The 18,294-nt window shown below is 37.6% G+C and overlaps 1 protein-coding gene across 2 annotated transcripts in view; it reads left to right on the top strand.

Annotated features, from left to right (window-relative positions):
• Positions 1-14,783, top strand: part of SYN2 (synapsin II) — a 393,703-nt gene extending 378,920 nt beyond the window's left edge. For both annotated transcript variants that reach the window (XM_038410236.2, XM_043518660.1), the window contains exons 11-13: positions 6,065-6,125; positions 9,933-10,176; positions 13,866-14,783. In XM_038410236.2, the coding sequence (XP_038266164.1) occupies positions 6,065-6,125; positions 9,933-10,176; positions 13,866-14,001 (441 nt within the window). In that variant the 3' untranslated portion in view covers positions 14,002-14,783. The remainder of the gene's footprint in view (positions 1-6,064; positions 6,126-9,932; positions 10,177-13,865) is intronic.
• The last annotated feature ends 3,511 nt before the right edge of the window (positions 14,784-18,294 follow it).

The following is an 18,294-nucleotide window of genomic DNA, read 5'->3' as shown; positions in this document are numbered from 1 at the left end:
AGAAACGGGCAACAAAAACTATCTGGTTATGGAGCAGCTTCCACGTGAGGAGAGATTAAAAAGACATGGCCTGTTCAGCTTAGAAAATAAATGATATAATAGAAGTCTATAAAATCATGAATGTAAGAGAAAGTAAAAAGGGAAGTTATTTACCCCTTCTCATGACTAATAATACATGAACCAGGTATCACCTAATGAAATTAATAGGTAGCATGTTTAAAAATGAACAAAAGGAACTACTACTTCACACAATGCCCAGTCAACCTGTGGAACTTGTTCCCAGGGGATGTTGTGAAGGCCAAAAATGTAACTCAGTTCAAAAAAGAATTCGCTAAGTTGATTGAGGATAGGACCATCAATGGCTATTAGTCCCTAAACCTGAAAGCCAGAAGCTAGGAGTGGACAACAGGAAATGGATGACTGAATAAATTGCCTGTTATGTTCATTCCCTCTGAAACATCTGGCACTGGTGGAAGACAGGATAGTGGGCTAGATGGACTATTGGTCTGAAGCACTATGGCCATTCTTATGTTCAAAGCTTTTACATTTCATAAGAACCAAATGATTTCATTCATTTCTCATACGAATTTTTTCCGCACACGTTGGCTAGAAAATACCGAGGAATTATAGACAAGTAACTGGAAGAGATTGTTTAGTAACAACAATAGCTGATCTACATTTTTCCAACTCTTGAATTCATCTTGACGATCTCAACCTGGAGAAACAGCTCCACCGGGAAGGGGGAGGAATTAATGAAAATGCAACATGTATAAAATCATGTGTCAGTCTCACTGGTATCAGATAACCATGCTTTCTTACAATAAGAATCTGATTCTGTAGCAAGGCCTGTGCCAACATGTCACCCTGCTTATCTGTTTCCTAGAACTAGTTCTTTTCTGTGGAGACCTCTATAATCAAACTACAGCACAAGGGTGCAACCCTGCCTGGCTGTTCTAGAGAGTCCCTTCCATCCACATTTCCCCTGCAGATCAGCAGGCAGGATTGCACACTGACATGCAAAACTGCTAGATCGTAGGAGCCAGCTACCTTCCCCAAGGGCATGCAGTCAATAGACTCTGGAACATAGTCAGCTACCCACTGCCCCTGTTTATATAATGCTTTGTGCAGCTTCAGGAGGCAAGATGAAAGTGGCTTCTTTGAGTAGTAAGGTATGCCCCACCACCTGTCTCTGCAATGTAACTGTAAAGTAAAGTATGCAGTCACACTGCCTTGCTTAATCTGCATTGAATATACAGTATGGTACCAATGAGTAGCAACCAGTAGCAGCCCTGCCACATTCATTATATAGTAAAGTAAAGCAATCAGTGAGCAACCATTAGCCATGACTCATTCACAGCGCAATAGGTACAGTAACCAGTAGCTCTGCCACATTCACCATACTTAATTATAGTGTAGTCAGGTGCTAAGGAATCACTCCCCTTAGGTATCTCTGCAGGAGAAGGGATACATTGATTCTGCTCTCCTACAAAGTTCCTAAACTCATTTAGCATCTAGATGCTCTTGCACTGAATAAGTAAGGCCTCTTTATATTTAATTTACTCTTAAACTACCAAGGTGTTGAGCAGCCCTATTTCCTTTTGAATGTAGAGACACCTATTAAAAGTTTCAGTCATTGTGTTAAATAAACCCACTATACATGTTCCAGTGCTGGTTTTCAAATCCTTCTAACTCAGCCAAATCAAAACCAATTTTCACTGGGATGCAGCATAATAGCTCTATTGCCCAAGGGCTATTTCCCTGCCAAATTACAGCCTTCTGCACCCACCCACTTTGACACTAGCCAGACAATCCCAACGTCACAAATACATATAAGTATGATACTTTTATATATAGATCAAGCATTAGTACAATCTAATTCTAATCCATGGAGTAACAGGGGGCAGTGCTTTGGGGGATAGCCAGTCCTATCTTCAACCTCTGCCCCCTAAAATTCTAGGGAACACATTTCAAGCAAAAAGCATCTATACGTTTCTGTGGAGTGGGAGAAAATGGTACAGAAGCAGCATTCCACACCAATGGGATTATTTTACCACTAAAGGGATACTCTGGCCAAAATTGCTAGCTCATGCTTTTTTAATATATATCAATATGCAACTAATGCACCTCTCATTACATACACAACTGGAATGTCACTAGCTTAGAGAGGGCTTTCCTGGGTAAAAGTTAGTGGTTTTTATAAATATATAATACAAATCAATCTCATCTGAAAATGGGAGATTCCACAAATAGGCAATTCAAGACTTGATGTTTTTAGTAACATTACAATCCCCCTGTCTTTTGGGTATTCAGTTTCAAACTTAAGTGCAGAAAAAGTAATCAGACATGACATGAGAGTTTTATTCCATGGGAATTGGCATATGCCCCCAAAGGGCATTCATTACCATTTTAATTACTTCACCTCTGAGGTATTCAGAGCCATATCAAGCACTGTACAACACACACACACACACACACACTAATTAGATATTAGACCAGCCATTTTCTCTCTTCGGCCCTAGGCATCCAAGCAATGGGCTGTTTTGGGACTTTTACATAAGTTATCTGGAATTCCATAGCCCTGGTTCCAGACCGGTCTGGACTAACTATTGAATGGGTTTGAGACCAAAATGTTTGATGTACAATATCTTGTTTGTGCTAAGAGAAATAAACTGGCAACAGATTTAGCCTGGTGGCAAGTATATGAATATTAGGAGGGAAGAATAGCTCTTCAAGACGGATGTCGTCCCTGTGGGTTTCTGCTCACAGGAATTAGATTTTCCACAAGGAGTTAGAATGTTTGCAGTTGCATTAGCACACAACACCTTAGAAAGGTGGGAAGTAACAGGCTGTAGTTGATTTGCCAGCAACTGCAGCTTTAAGAGAAGCCTAGATTTTATTAGAAGATTTGGCTCAAGAAAGCAACCAAGTATGGAGTTAGAAGACTGTGGATTCCCAGCCTGTTTTAAATGTCAAAGGCAGGCTCCTGAAAGGGAACAGATTACTGCAGTTCACTGAAAACCCCAAGAGTCACATTTCTCAAGTTAGTAATATAGGGTGAATTAGGCCTTTTGGGGTTAGCCTGGGTGGGTTGGCAAACATAATTTAGCCATGTGATTGGCCTGGAGAGTGGGTGAGGTTTCTAAGCTCCAGGTGATATTTGGTGAAGAAAGGACGTGTGGGTGGAAGAACCAGGACAGCTGCAGTCAGTGAATAGAGTGAAGCAATTATAACATCAGTAGGAAAGTATGCAGGGGCTCTGAAACTTCAGAACTGCCAAGGTAGGGCATGCATCAGAGAAACCTGAGTGAGGGGAAAATGCTACCAAGTTTTCTGGAAAGCTTCGTTTAAGATAAAGGCATTTCCTCATAGATGGGGAGATAGATAGGGAGCTGGACTGCAGAAATACTGGTGGTGTGGTGATAAGGGAGTTGGATATGATCTGTGATTAAACCAAAGACCCTGACAACATGTAAACAAATTGCAGCACTACTTTAGCCTCCAGGTATGGAGGTGACTAAGGACCTACAGATATTCTGTTTAGAATTCATAGCTAGTTTTACATATTAAATCACCAGCTCCCATTTTCTTTTCCTGTAAATAAAAGACTGGATTGTACTTGTATACACAACCCCTTACTTTAGGTTAAAAAATAAATCCATCTCCCTCACAGCTTTCTTCTGCCAGTGTGTGAGCAGACAGCACTCCTCTTAACCTTCCCTTCCCCCATACCCTCTCACGCTCTCTCTCCCTAAAAGAAGGATAATACCAGCAGGCATGTCTAACATAGAGCAATTTGTTTGGGTTTCAGTTCTCTAACAGGAATTACATGATTGGTTTCAGTCAGTCCTCCAGAAACTACTATTGGAGGCCTGTGCCCACCCACCACAGAACTCCACAGATAGAGGGGATGTAAACCCCAGAGATCCCTGCCTCAAGGGCATAGAATGGGGAATAGTCTTCTCCGTTGCAGCATTCTATCCTGCTTCCACAGGAAATGCACCATCCATTTGGGGTTTTGCATAGGGGGAGGAGGCAGATAACATTCCCCTACCAATGCCACAGAAAACATGCATCGTCTCCACACAGTGTGGAGCACTACGTGTCCTGATGGCACACAGAGGAAGGTGTGAGCTGCATCAGAATTGCACTGGAACAATATGGAGGAAACTCCTCCAGGTGAACCTTCCAGAGTTTCCAGTTCCCTGTGCAGGTTTCCCAGCTATCACAGGAAAGACTGACATTGCTCCAGTGAGATACAATGCAAATATCAATACACTTCCCATATCATCACAGTTGTTGGAGGGCTGATTGGACTTTCATGTGTAGTTCTGGAGGTCAGAACTCTGACCCACTCGCGATCCAGGAGTTTTAAAGTGATCTTCCTAAGTGTGGGGATCCCTGTTTCTCCTTGTGAAATTCTCCTCTCCTTCACAATCCTTGTATTAATGTTTACAGAAGACTGTATTATTGGATCAACTCTTCTTGTGACAAGCAGATTTTGGCCCATTCATACTATACATTGATTTTTAACCCCCCTTCTTCTCATCTTGAAGTTTGTAATACTGAACAATTAGAGTGTCAGATCTGTCATGTCCCCTTTTATTTATGCAGCTAAAGCAGACATAAAGCAACATTGCACAGCTGCTTAGGATAGAATACTGTTGCCTTGCAACACACAAAAATTACAATTTCTAGGTTCCCCTGGAATTCCAATCATTAATGGTAACATGTATTTTCAGTTTTAAGATCAAACACAAATCTTTCTGAAGAAAAGTAAGTTTTGCAAGGATTGTATGTTCATTCATTTTACATTCACCCTTTAATAGATTCTAGGTTTTTTTCCTCTCTAGGCAGAAGGCAATAATTTCTTGTTCATTCTTAAAAAAGTAAAAATAAAGCACAGGTATTTTGTCCAGAGTTAACATATTATATTTTAAAAAATATTAGCGATGGGCCCAAAGCTTGGATCCAGAGCCTATGTTCCCAGAGGGTGTTCTGCTCCAAAATTTTTGTTTCGGCCCATCTCTTCCTCTGGACAAGAATATGTTGAAAGCAATACTGCCAAATACATATCCTATTTTGAAAAGTTAACTATTACATGCTAGATGGGATAGAATAAAGTAATTTTTTTTCCATTATGTTTTTGCTTCCATTATGTTTTTGCTTTCAATTCACTTAATGAAACAGCTAAAACTATAGTCAATGTCACTTTGATACTCCAGGACCAGCAAAGTTCCACTATGTTTGTTTCTAAACTGCAGGGGAATGTCCTTGAGTTGTAACTGAAAAAGACTAAGTTCTTTCCTAACTTACATTCACGTAACTATTGAAGTCCCCTTAGTATCTCATTGAACACACAGGTGTAACAGAGGGCAAAATTTGGCCCATTGGGCATAATCCTGCATGCATTAATTTCTGTGGAAGCAGGAGTGAGTCCACTTTATGTAGAAATTATGTCAAAGTATTTATTCATGAGCTCAAAAATACAGGGAAAGGAATGAGGAAGGAAGAAGAGTTTTAAAATCTAAATTGAAAAAGTGGTAACAGTCAATGTGATAGAGAAAAGGTTGTTCAAGATAGCAGGAATTGAAGGAAAAAGGCCTCACATGAGCTATGGTGAGGTTTGGGAAGGCAATCTTTGGAAGATAAGACACTCTCCTACTCATAAAGAACAGGAGTACTTGTGGCACCTTAGAGACTAACAAATTTATTTGAGCATAAGCTTTCGTGGGCTACAGTACTCCTGTTCTTTTTGCGGATACAGACTAACACGGCTGCTACTCTGTCTCCTGCTCATGTTATACAGTGGTAACCTCATGCTGAAAAGGGAGAGGTTTTGGGTTTTTTTTTTTTAATTATCCCAAAGCTGAGTTCTTGTATGCCAGGATTCATGCGTTGTGACTGGCAATAACTAAACTAGACTTGATTTTACCTGGAGAAAACTGAAGAGCATATTTTAAACCCGAAACTAAATGGAGAGCTTTCAGTGGAAACATCAGTAAACTCAGTGCAACTGTGCTGCTCTATTTTTATGTGTCTTCTTTTTTTTGTATTTATCTTCCAGAGTGGATCACTTAAGGAACCAGAGCCAAACAAAATCCCACCTCAGCGACCACCACCTCAAGGTTGTTTACAGTATATTCTCGACTGTAATGGCGTTGCAGTAGGACCAAAACAAGTCCAGGCTACTTAAATAATTGACAATAAAAGTAGGGGTTAAAGCCAAAAACCAACCTTAAAAGCAAACATACCAGTTTATGTGCAGTTTTTGCATTGTTTCAGTGCTGACCTGGACTGTGTTTTTTCTATGCAGTGTCAACTATACTGTGTGGTTGTTTACCTGTTCATGTCTGTGCTTGTAATGCTTACCTATGTTTCTCTGTATAACTTGTGATTTCAGGGCTGTTGTCAACAGTGTACAAAGAATTGTGCCTCTACAGAGTCCAGTGCGACTGTATATTATGGATGGTTAGACAGTATTTTTTAAGTATTATATATTGTGGGGTAAACAACAACCCAGGTTCAGATTTAAATACTTTTGCTTAACTCTGTGAGTGTGTGCGTGTGATATTCGTAATTTTTTTTGCATGACTAACATGGATAGGTGATTCAGATAGACATTCTAAAAGATATAATTTAATGTATTTGTTGATTGAGGCTTTTTTTTAAATAATTTTATAAAGTCTGTTAATATTTGAATTTTATTTATAGGTAAGATGTAGAACTCTAGTGTTTCAGTGATTCCATAAAACAAGAGACTTCTTCCCAGGAACATTTAAATATCCTGTATTTTACATACTGGTGTTCATATTTTTAATCAATTCTGCATTAAATTATTAGCTACAAAGCTATGTAAATGGGCCACCTGTGTGCAATATCTCATTGACAATGTGAGTATTTAATGTATCTCAATTCAATTAAGTAGCTTCTTTTGTCTAGAATTAGTCATCTATGGTTTCTACAAAAACCTAAGACAAATGTTACCCCAAAATTCTTTACCTAGCTAAAAAGGTTAAATTAATCTCATGGTATTTGGTGGGAAGTGTCTGCAGGATTATTGAGCCCCCTAAAATGTCTTGTTTGCTAAATATCGGGACTTCAGCTGGTATCATTCTACATAGTTCTACTGACTTCAATAGAGCTGGATTGATTTACACCAGCTAAGGCTCTGTCCCATTAACTGTAATATGAAACAAATAGATAAGTAATTTACTACATCTCAGTGCCACTATTTTCACTCAAATATCAAGATATACATTAAAAAATTATATTCCAGGATTAACCACTAAACACGGCCTTATCTTTATTCATAACTCAAAATGCAAAAAGACCTGAGATGTTTGACTTTTGCCAGACTTTCTATAACCATAATTGCTTATGACTTTCACATAACTAATTTACTCTTCAATATAACAAGCAATATCCAGGCAGGCCATTGAATTGTTATGAGAGATCTAGCCTAAGAACACAACCTGCACTATTCTAGCATACTGTAAAACTTAGTTGTAAGCAAGGCACAGCACTGTATTTTGTCATTTAGACAAAGGCAAATAATGGTCACTAGCTTAATACAAACAATATTGTTTTCCTTTAAAAAAAATTATGTTCTATTTTTAATTTTCCCTACAAACACTGAAAAAAACCCAACAACAACAAAAAAAACTCAGCATTGTGAACTTTATTAATTGTAAAAACAGGCTGGCAAGATGAGAATTTATATATGCATTATTAGCTATTTAAATGTTAACGGTGAATGCTATTGTTTACTGCCGATCAGTAAATTACATGAAATTTTGCTTTAGTGATCTGTGTTTTTCTGAGTCAATGATCTTTTTGATGACGACATTGGCTATTTTTGTTGCGTATGGAGAAAATACACTTAAGATCAGGTTCACAAATTCTTACCTTCAGATATCATAGATGAGAATAAATCATACTGTCCTGGGGTGAAGAAATGAATCTGTTAACCAAGTGATTTTTATTTAAAGCAGTGGGTGTTGTTTTGCATGTAGTAGTGTGAGTAATCACAAGTGCTTTCATGTGACATTTGTGAGTTGTATGTGCGGAGTGCAAAGAAAAGAATTGCATTTCAGGTAGGACTTCAGCTTGTTGATTGTAAAAGTTAGAGGGGCACATACCTATTACTTCATACCACAGAGAAGCAGCAAGTCAAAATGTCTCTGCATGCAAGCATGCTTAGGTGCAAGTTTGTGAGTAACAGGGAACAGATGTTTACAGTGTAGGATTAATGTTCAGATTTTATTTATTTCTTTATTTGGTTTCTTTCATGATTGTTGCCTTTTTGTACAACCCAGCTGCAAGAAAGTGAGCAGATGCTGGAAGTGTGACTGCAGTATATCTTTTATGTGAAATATCTTGTACAGCTTAATGTGCAATAAAAGAAAGTTACATCTGTCTTCAGTGTAAAGTTTCTGGCATTCAAGCCACTATGTGTAAGTGGGAGGTGGAGGGGAATATTTGTTTTCCAGGACTGAGTGAAGGGAGGCTAATAAGCAAATGAGTATCGTTAAGATGTTGCAAGATTGTTACCACTTTTGAGGTTTCCTAAAAAAAGTCATAAAACTTTACAAAATGAAGTCCCATTCCCTAGTATTAAGTAGATGCTCCTTACCTTTCTCCAACACAAAATATTGAATAATCCTAGTTGTGGTAAACTTTTTGAAGCACTAGTATGTTCGGTTCTTCCATGCACACAATCTTATACAGTAAGTGGAAAACTAGCCATGACTATTTAAAAAGAAAGGCACTGGCATATTGTGCTGATACCATTTCTTCCAGATATAAAAGTGTTTTCTTTTCTGAGGACTAATAAGAGGATGAGAGATCTTACACAGACATTATATCTCTTTGTAAGAGGACTTAAATTCTGACATTTAACAGCTGACAAAACAGCTAGATCAATAGGCTTGTCTAATGTTCATGTCCATTCTGCAAAGTTCCTGACCAAAAAATTATTTAATCAAATCTATCAAAAAGGTTTGTCTCTGGCTCTGCCTCTGCCTCCCTTTCATTCAGATGTGCTATATTAGCTATGTGACATGTGAGGGTAATGATTCTGCTGTAACTGCTAATTCATCAAAAGCCTCCCAGTGAAAACCACATGTAGACACCTGACACTACATACAGTGCAGTGCCTGCTGACTGAGAACTGACTGAGTACATTTTCAGTCAGGAAGCCTCAAAACCAACAGTCTGATGATACAGCATCTTTTCAAAAGCCTGCTGATCAGTTCTGTCATGGATTTCACAATTTAGGTTTCTGCCTCATATGCTATTCCCAGACTTTTTATAATGCTGTTCTATTTGCCAGCTCATAGTCTAGTCAGTAAAAGCAAAAACTCAGACTCCTTGGTCACTAAGAATAAATTAGTGATGATTTTTTCAGGTCTCTCTGTATTCTTTTCTTAGATATTTCACTACAAAATCTAATAAATTACCAGAAGTCTCCAGTCAGTGTCATTGTAAAGTTATTTTACTGCTGTAAAGGTAACTGTAAATGGAATAATATAAGCAACTATGGAGATAATTTTAAAGCTTTGGCTCTTCAACAGTACTGTAGTAACATCACATAAAAACAATAGACGAATCAACTGCACTGGTGAATTATCAGAATATTCTGCTGTAGCTAAACCTCTCACTGAACCAGGCCAAATTTATCCCTGGGATGTTTGGCTAATTGGATCTCATAGTAAATTTAAGGCTGGAGTGGAAAGGTGCTATAAGGAATGTATTAATGTATCAGTTGTGGTAAATAGTACTGACTATACTAAGTTGGTGGTCCATACTAGCAGAATATTGTCTCAACACAGAAGTTGACAGATTCCAGGATTATTTTTAAGTGTTGGATATAAAATATAATATACGTCCTTTGATACTGTAACATTATGAAGTTTTTCTTGTACTGAACTTAGGGGGCCCAGTACAACCCCAAGGAACGCAATCACAAAGCCAGGAGCCATTTCAACCACAGCGCATGTTCCCCCCGGGGCAGTCAGCAAAACCCTCAACTTCCCAGCCACAACGTCCACCTGGCCCTACAACTCAACAACCACGTGCGCGGGATCAAGGTATTTCCAGTGCCAGGTTATCAATGGAAGCGGAGCCGGAGCCGCAACCTGCTCCACAGCAGAAACCTCAGTCTCATCCACAGCTTAAGTAAGATATTTGTTTCTCTCCTTCCCCTGCCATATAATTGTATTTTGTTTCCATAACAGTAGCTTGGGTGCCTGTCTAATACATAGCAGCAAAGCAGAACATGTGCTTTTGACTGTAAAAAGAGGTCAATTCAGAGAGTCATACCCACATCCTAAATGCTGTAAAAGCAGAATTTCATATGATACCTGCACATTTTCAGCTCAAACCAGGGTTGGTTTGATGAGGCATCATCCCCTCATTTTTTTTCTCCTTTTTTATATCATTGACTCATGATTTGCATGCACTGTGAGTAAAGCTGCACAGAAAAAAAGGAAGTCTTATCTGTTTAAACTTTTAACCTTGCAATCACTCAGACAAGAAAAGATTTCAGTTTCAAAAGGCCTATATGAAAAATAATCCAAATTAACATGCTACACAGATGCAATAGTTAGTTAGATGGGTTTCTTTGCAATACTGTTTCTTTCAAGGTTATACACTGCTGCTTGAACATACAGTACAGGTATCTCAAACAAACCATCTCCCTTGTATACTGCAGTTAAAATATAAGTACCAGTACAATAAATGGTGTGCAGTGAACACAGAGAAGGATCCTTGGGTTCCACACCTCATGGTAGGAGGATACTCCAGACCAACAGTGAGCAGGAAGTGGCATAGTATGCAATTGCTGCTATCTCCAGCCAACCCCGCCCTGCCATTGATGGATCCTCTGTCCCACAGATCTCCCTCCTCATGGCTTGACCCAAGGGAAAGGGAGAAGAAAAGAGCAGCAGCAAAGAGTCTTGTTCTTCCAATGCTTGCAGTGTGCATGACACACACATGCTGCTAGCAGGAATGGGAGGGATGTCCTAACATTCCAATGGATCTTCCGATATTATATATTCCAATAATATAGTCTTAACTGGATAAACAAAAAGACTAGATCAATTTTTGTATTACACAGTAAAAATGTATGAGAGACCAGTTCCCTTTTTCTAGCCCCTAATATGCTAAAACTAATGTGAACAAATCTCCCCTCCGCATCTATAATCAGACTTTGCTAAGAATCTCCCCCACAATAAGTGAGTTGGACTTGTTAAGCACATGAGACTCAGTGGGGGCAATAGTGACCCAAAAAATGGGTCAAGTATGGCTGTTTCTTGAAGAATCTTGTTTCTGTCCCATAGGACGTTGTATATCACTATTCGTGGTCTATGATTTTATGTCCTGAGATAAATTAATCCATTCTTTAAGTGTACACAAGAAAATGTGAATGACAATTTTCCCCATCCCAGAAACTGTCTGAAACCTAACTAAGATTTTCCTAAAAAGAAAAGGAGTACTTGTGGCACCTTAGAGACTAACAAATTTATTCTTTTAAAATAGTTATTATATACGCATGATTTTCTAACCCTCCCCATTAATTTGTACCTCTGCTCCCAATTTACATCTAAATAGATTTATAGTTTTCTTTTCCGAGATACATCCAGTTTTCTCTCATCAAATATAACTTTTAAAAGGCAATTAGTTTTTAGTTGGCAACATTTCAAAACTAGAGATAGAGTATGGCATTAACCCTGTCAGGGGTAAAATTAGTTTATGCAACTTTCCAAGAAGCAACTTTACTCCAAACAGATTTCAGAACATAAATAAAATGCCTTGCCTTTGGGATTAACTGTACTATAGATATTTGTATGTGCGTGCTTTGTAGTCACCCACAAAGTGTTGCCTAACATGTGCATGCAGGTTATTAATCTGTGAATAAATATTTAATTAGGCCATTTATTTTGTGTTACTAATCAAGTCAATTGCTGCTTCGCCTCCCTCACTCCACCTTTCATTAGTGCAAACACAAATGTTTATCCGTCATTAATTCATCTATAATGTATTAAAAGACTGAAATACATGCAGCACTGCTTGTTGTAAAGGTGGATAAATTGCAAGCCACAGAGTATGAGCCAATATGAACTAGAGAAGTGTGTTGCTGCTGTATCACAAGGGAGATGGTTTGTTTGAGTTACCTGTACTGTATGTTCAAATCTCAATCTCCTACTGAATTCTATTTGAGATCTGATAAGATAAACACTTGACAGAGTTCATTTCATTCCCAAAAAGTTAATTATCTTTACTAATTAAGTAATGGATACTTTTTTGAAAGGCTTACATATTTAGGGTATTTTAGATAGATAGATAGATTAGATTAGATAGATGATACAATGTTTTGCTTTAAATTTAAGCTACCCTTTTTAAAAGTTATTCCACTTGAAGTTCTATGAATTGGACACAGTTTTATACTTCAAACTTTATCCTTCATGTATGCTAAAGTATATTTTATTCACTATTTCACAGAGATTTATGCTATAGTTAATGTTAACACTAATACAAAAAAAACCAGCATACAATAGAACCTCAGAGTTACTAAGACCTCAAGAATGGAAGTTGTTCATAACTCTGAACAGTTCGTAACTCTGAACAGAACATTATGGTTGTTCTTTCAAACATTTACAACTGACCCTTGATTTAATACCACTTTGAAACTTTACTATGCAGAGGAAAAATGCTTCTTTTAACCGTCTTAATTTAAATAAAACAAACACAGAAACAGTTTCCTTACCTTGTCAAAAAAATTTTAAACTTTCCCTTCATCTTTTTAGTAGTTTATATTTAACACAGTTCTATACTGTATTTGCATTTTTGGGGGGACAAGGAGGGTCATGTGCTGCTCCCTGATTGCGTACTTCTGGTTCCAAATTAGGTGTGTGGTTGACCAGTCAGTTCTTACCTCAGGTGTCCAAACTCTGAGGTTCTACTGCTAACTGCTTACAGTAAATACACAAGCACTGACAGATTGTTGTTGTTTTTTAAATCAAGTGCATTCACAAAATAAAAGTTTCATTAAGTCACAATTAAGGATTAAACATCCAATAAATCTCCCTAGCCTCTGTTTGGCAGAGGATGGAGATGGAGGGTGGGAGAGAGAGATCACTTGATCATTACCCGTTAGGTTCACTCACTCTGGGGCACCTGGCATTGGCCACTTGTCGGCAGACAGGATACTGGGCTGGATGGACTTTTGGTCTGATCTAGTATGGCCATTCTTATGTTCTTATCAGAAGAGATTACAATTTTAGGGCCAATTCTTCAAATGTATTGACATGCCTCTTCTCCTTGTGTCAATAAATGTTTGCAGCCTTAAGGAACATAATTGTGCCTTATTGATACTCATCTTGAATTCAAGTTTCCCTGGCTTTGAATTTGACTTAATAGGCCCAATTCTTCTTCACTCCTGTTGTATGCACTAGGAGCTACTGAAATTAATGGGGTTACTGTTGGGGGGAATAAAATGTGAAACAGAGGGGAATCAAGCTCAATATTCCTCTCATTTCTATTTTATTGGTGATTTAGTATCCTTTTGATTCATACAATAATATAAGCTGTTTTATTATTAAGCAACCTGTTCTCTTAAGTATAGGTGGTGCAGCCTATTTCTCAAACTAAAGTATAGAGAGAAAGTGCTGTATTCATTGGTTCTATATGTTGTACTTGACTCTGTTTGTCTCTGCTTGTCCATCTTTGTTTGAACATGTAAGTTGTTTTCCATCCCATAAATTCTTCTCTTTTTACACAGCATATAGTTTGTATGGATATAGTATATGTACATGGAAGCTGACTAACAATATGAACATACCAACCATATTGCTTTTGTCTTGCAGCAAATCACAGTCTTTGACAAATGCCTTCAGTTTCACAGAATCATCCTTCTTTCGATCATCCGTGAATGAGGATGAAGCAAAAGCTGAAACCATCCGAAACTTGAGGAAGTCCTTTGCTAGCCTTTTTTCTGATTAGCCATTTGAAGATCAGTTTCATGCAGTTGCATATGGCTTATAGATTAGAATCTACAGTGAATATTATTTAGTGTTTATATCCCTGTGACCCGTCCTCCATTACTGTTCCAAGCAATATGTTAATCTTTAAAAAGGTCTATGATGAGATACAATTCAGGTACACTGTATAAAAATCTATATAATATGAGAGGAAAAGCTATATTAGTAGTAGTACAAAATGCTTCATTTTATGGTCCTTATCAATTGTAACATTGTGGCCTTACTATGACTGCACTATATTATCCTATTGGATACTCCTTCGTGGAATTGTTGTAATAAAGCATTGTGTTGTGGGTTTCCCCTTGTTTTTCCCATCTCCAGTGCTTTGCAATGCATGTTTATGTTATGAGTGAATGTTTTGTGCTGCAAGGATACAGTCTTAACCTGACTTGTTCTTGCCTCATATTGTTATGAGGCAATTCACATTAGTGTTTCCTGTTGTCAAGCCACTTTACTGTTGTGAAAAATTAAAGCAGTTTTCTTCCTCCTTTGACAACCTTTCCGTCAACCAACTATAGAGTTCTGATATATTTGCTGAGCATTATCACTAGGCTAAAACAGTGATGTCATAAATAGAGTATGTGTATGTACTATTGTATCCTTATATGTCTGCTGAACATTTATTTCCTATTGTTAATTTAATAGTGATCTGTGAGTTGTAAAGTAATATGCATGACCTAATAACGTTACCAATATTTTTGTGTACCCCTTCTAATAAATGCAAAGACCTGTGCTTGGTAAAGAGAAGCTTTGAAGAAGACTGATTTCAGCAATTAGGTGTACCATGTTTTGACTTTGGTTGTCCATCTGTATTTGTAAAATATTTGGACACCTAGGTCATTGCCATCAGAAACTAACATGCCAAATTACAAGTTAACCATGAACCAAGAGAAACATAATGTGGTAAAATTACAACTCACAGGAATGGAGCTTAGTTTTTCTAAGAGATTATGCATATTGAAAATATTGCTCTGACTTGCTATAACAGAAGTGGTCCTACATATTGGGATCACAGCAGCATTTTTAAATGTTCAAGTCAATCTGAAGCAGATTAAAGCATGTCTAAATGAGCACTAGTCCAAGTTAACACTGTGCTCCTCTCTAAAACAAGTTACATACAACAGAGTGTTCCTTGGCAGGGAACATTTGTGTTTCCTTTCCCTTGTTTGTCCTGATGTCATGTTAACACTTAAGAAGGGAAATAAGTGGCAGATGGTTTCCTTTTTTTCCAGAAAAAAAGGTATTTGCTTCCAGATCCTCAAGCTCCTATTTTTTCACATTCATATAAAATGAGGCTTAATACCACATGGGTTAGAATCAGCAAAACGATTCAGACTGATTTAGATATGCCTGGCCAAAGGTACATCCCATCCCCAGCATAGCCCCACTTACTCCAGTTACATTAAGGAAGGATGTGCACATTTAGGGAAGTGAAGGTATAATTCTAGAGTTATAAAGTTATCACAAGATATATATATATTTATAAAAGTAAAGTAACATCAGATCCTATTTAACTCCTTGCTTACTTGTGACCTGGGATCGTAGAAGAAGAAGAAGGGATCGCTGCAATCGTAGTTTGATTAGTCTGGGTAAACTGTGTGTTATACTCAGAGCTCTGCAACTGCGTAGGCCAAAAACTGACTGGTAAGACGCTCTATACTCTTTAGCGAAGATTATTAGTTACCACGCTTACTCTTTGTGTATACCAGCATCTTCCTAAATGATTTACATTTGGCCTCTTAGTATCATTGGCAATTAAATTATTAATGAAAAGAAGGGTTCATTAAAAATTACAGATCTGAGGAGTATTCTAACATCTACTGTTGAATGTACATGGAAAGCAATAAATACGGGATTTTTAGAGAGTTGTTTTGTTTTTTTAAAGAGCCACATCACCCTCAAATGAGGGTGGCAGCTAGAATCTACATAAATAGATTTGTTCTAGACTTCAATTAGTATTACCCAGTGATGTGGGTTCACATCAGATCGGCTCTCACTTCTGTTCTAGACTTAGAAAAAACATAATAAAAGTGTGAATTTAAAAACAGAAAAAAAACCATATATGCATCAGCTACATCCTCCAGATGCCAAAACTTAACAGGTGCAGCTTGAGGGACCATTGTCCCTCAAGCTGCCTTCATACAGCTGAGGGACCATTGTCAGGCTAAAGTCAAGTAGGCAGCAGGTGAAGAAAATGAGAAAGTGTCTGCTAACCTACAGAGAAAGAATAGTAAAAAGACTTTAAACCTATTATTTGTCCAGTACCAGAAATGTGACAGGCACTTATACAAATAAAATAGACAAGGTTCACATTCTTGTGCATCCTTCCTTGAAATACAATTCATTTTCCTAAAGAAAATGGAGTATAATATCAGCCCAAGAAGATGTAAGCTGTTTTGTTCATTATTTGTATTATGATACCATGTAAAGGCCCCAACAGAGATCAGGGCCCATTGTGCTGTACACACATCCAGTAAGAGACAGTCCTTACTCTGAAAATCTTTCAAGTAATATTAACCCCATTTTTACAAATAATGAACCATTTGTCACTATTTTTAAAAATTAAATTAGGAGGTGCTCGAATACTATAGCGAAGATGGCCAACAAAGTACCTAGATATATTTACAGGTAGTTCAGGGGTTTAAGTAAGTAAGTTTCTCAATTACAAAAGTATCCATTGTAAAGCTAGGATAAAAATGTATAAGGGTTCTCATTTGCCCCAAAACAGTGATTATTTTGTTCTTACTTTGTGTAGTTGTTGAAAAGGAAAAATTACAAGCTACTAGAATTTTGCTATTGCTTTGCCATAGTCTTGTGTGAAACGAAGTTCATTTATTTGAAAGTATTTATGGATTCTCTAACAGATTTTAGAGGCTTGAGTTTTATTAGCTGTCTGCGTTTATACCTCCTACCAACCTAAAATAACAATTTAAGAAGTATACATAAAGCACAGATTTGGCTACCCATGTTATTGAGATTGTCAGCAGATCTAAGCCTCTTCAACTATACCGGACTCCTTTTTGGTGAGTGACCCTGTTTGGAGCTTGGTGATGAGATATGGAGCCTTGTATCTCTAATTCACTAAGTTTTTACTTATAAAAAAGTGTTATTGGAATTTTATTCATCAATGTAAAATGATTTGGTGATCTTAGTACACACAGCAGCTGTCCGCATCACAGTTGGCACCCTATTTGGATTCTCAGCTAAGGACTGACTGGCTATGGAAAGCTCAACTACCATGCTCCCTTCAGATCAATGTTGAAACATGTTAGTAGGGAAGTTTGCACTACATCTGCTAATATACTAGCTAGTGTGAATGTAAAGCACTGCCTTTTATTGAATTGAATGGCAGACCTGATCAAGTGTCTTGTGCCCATCTTCCTGTAGCAGCAACAGCACTCAAAGAATAGAAGCCCTAATACTGAAAGAGTGGCAATTTCCCTTTATTTCAAGGGGCATGCACTTTGGAAGCAGAAATCCTCTAGTTCTTTCCCTTTTCCTGTGGGTCATGAATTCTGTGTACTAGTTCTGTGGCGAAGTAGAGGGCTTCAGTTTCCTTGCTAATGGTCTCCACCTCATAGCTGCTATTTTTAATTAGCTCAATCAAATATAACACCTACAACTTTGCATTTGTTTTGTATTTATTGGACTAAACACCCTTCATTATGCTGCAGTAGTACCAGTTATATAGTACTTTATGAAACACTTTAAAATCTTTGTAATCAATCTAAAATTAAAATAACTAAACCAAATTAATTACTGCTACAGAGAAAAGTGTAGTCATTAAGCATAATTTGGCATTATGCATAATTAGCACCTGTCTAGTTTCAAAAGTGTGCACGTAGTACAATATGCATTACAGAGCTCATTAGGTCAGGCCTCACCTTTCTGCTTGAGGCAAAGATTCACACTTTCATATACAATTCCCTGCCATAGTGTACTTGGATAAAACCAGTTTCCCCACAGGCTTTGTTTTACCTTCAGGAGAAAATGGTGAAACAATCAGCTCTGCAGTGTATCCTCCCACACAGAGTACATACCACATCACCACTCCACAGTGTAAAAGTTTCTTTATAGCTCTAACTGTACCAATGCATTTCACATGCAGGCTGATACATGCCTATGCTCTAAATGTAGAATTTCAGGTTTAAGAGATTTTGTTTTATAAAGTGATCTGTAAAACCCTCTAAGCAAGACAAAACCAAAAAACTAATGGTGTTAGTCACTTATAAAATCAGTTCAGTCACTTATCATA

Source organism: Dermochelys coriacea, chromosome 7, assembly GCF_009764565.3.
Source record: "Dermochelys coriacea isolate rDerCor1 chromosome 7, rDerCor1.pri.v4, whole genome shotgun sequence".
In the NCBI taxonomy this organism is placed as follows: domain Eukaryota; kingdom Metazoa; phylum Chordata; order Testudines; family Dermochelyidae; genus Dermochelys; species Dermochelys coriacea.
This window is presented reverse-complemented; position numbering and strand designations above follow the sequence as displayed.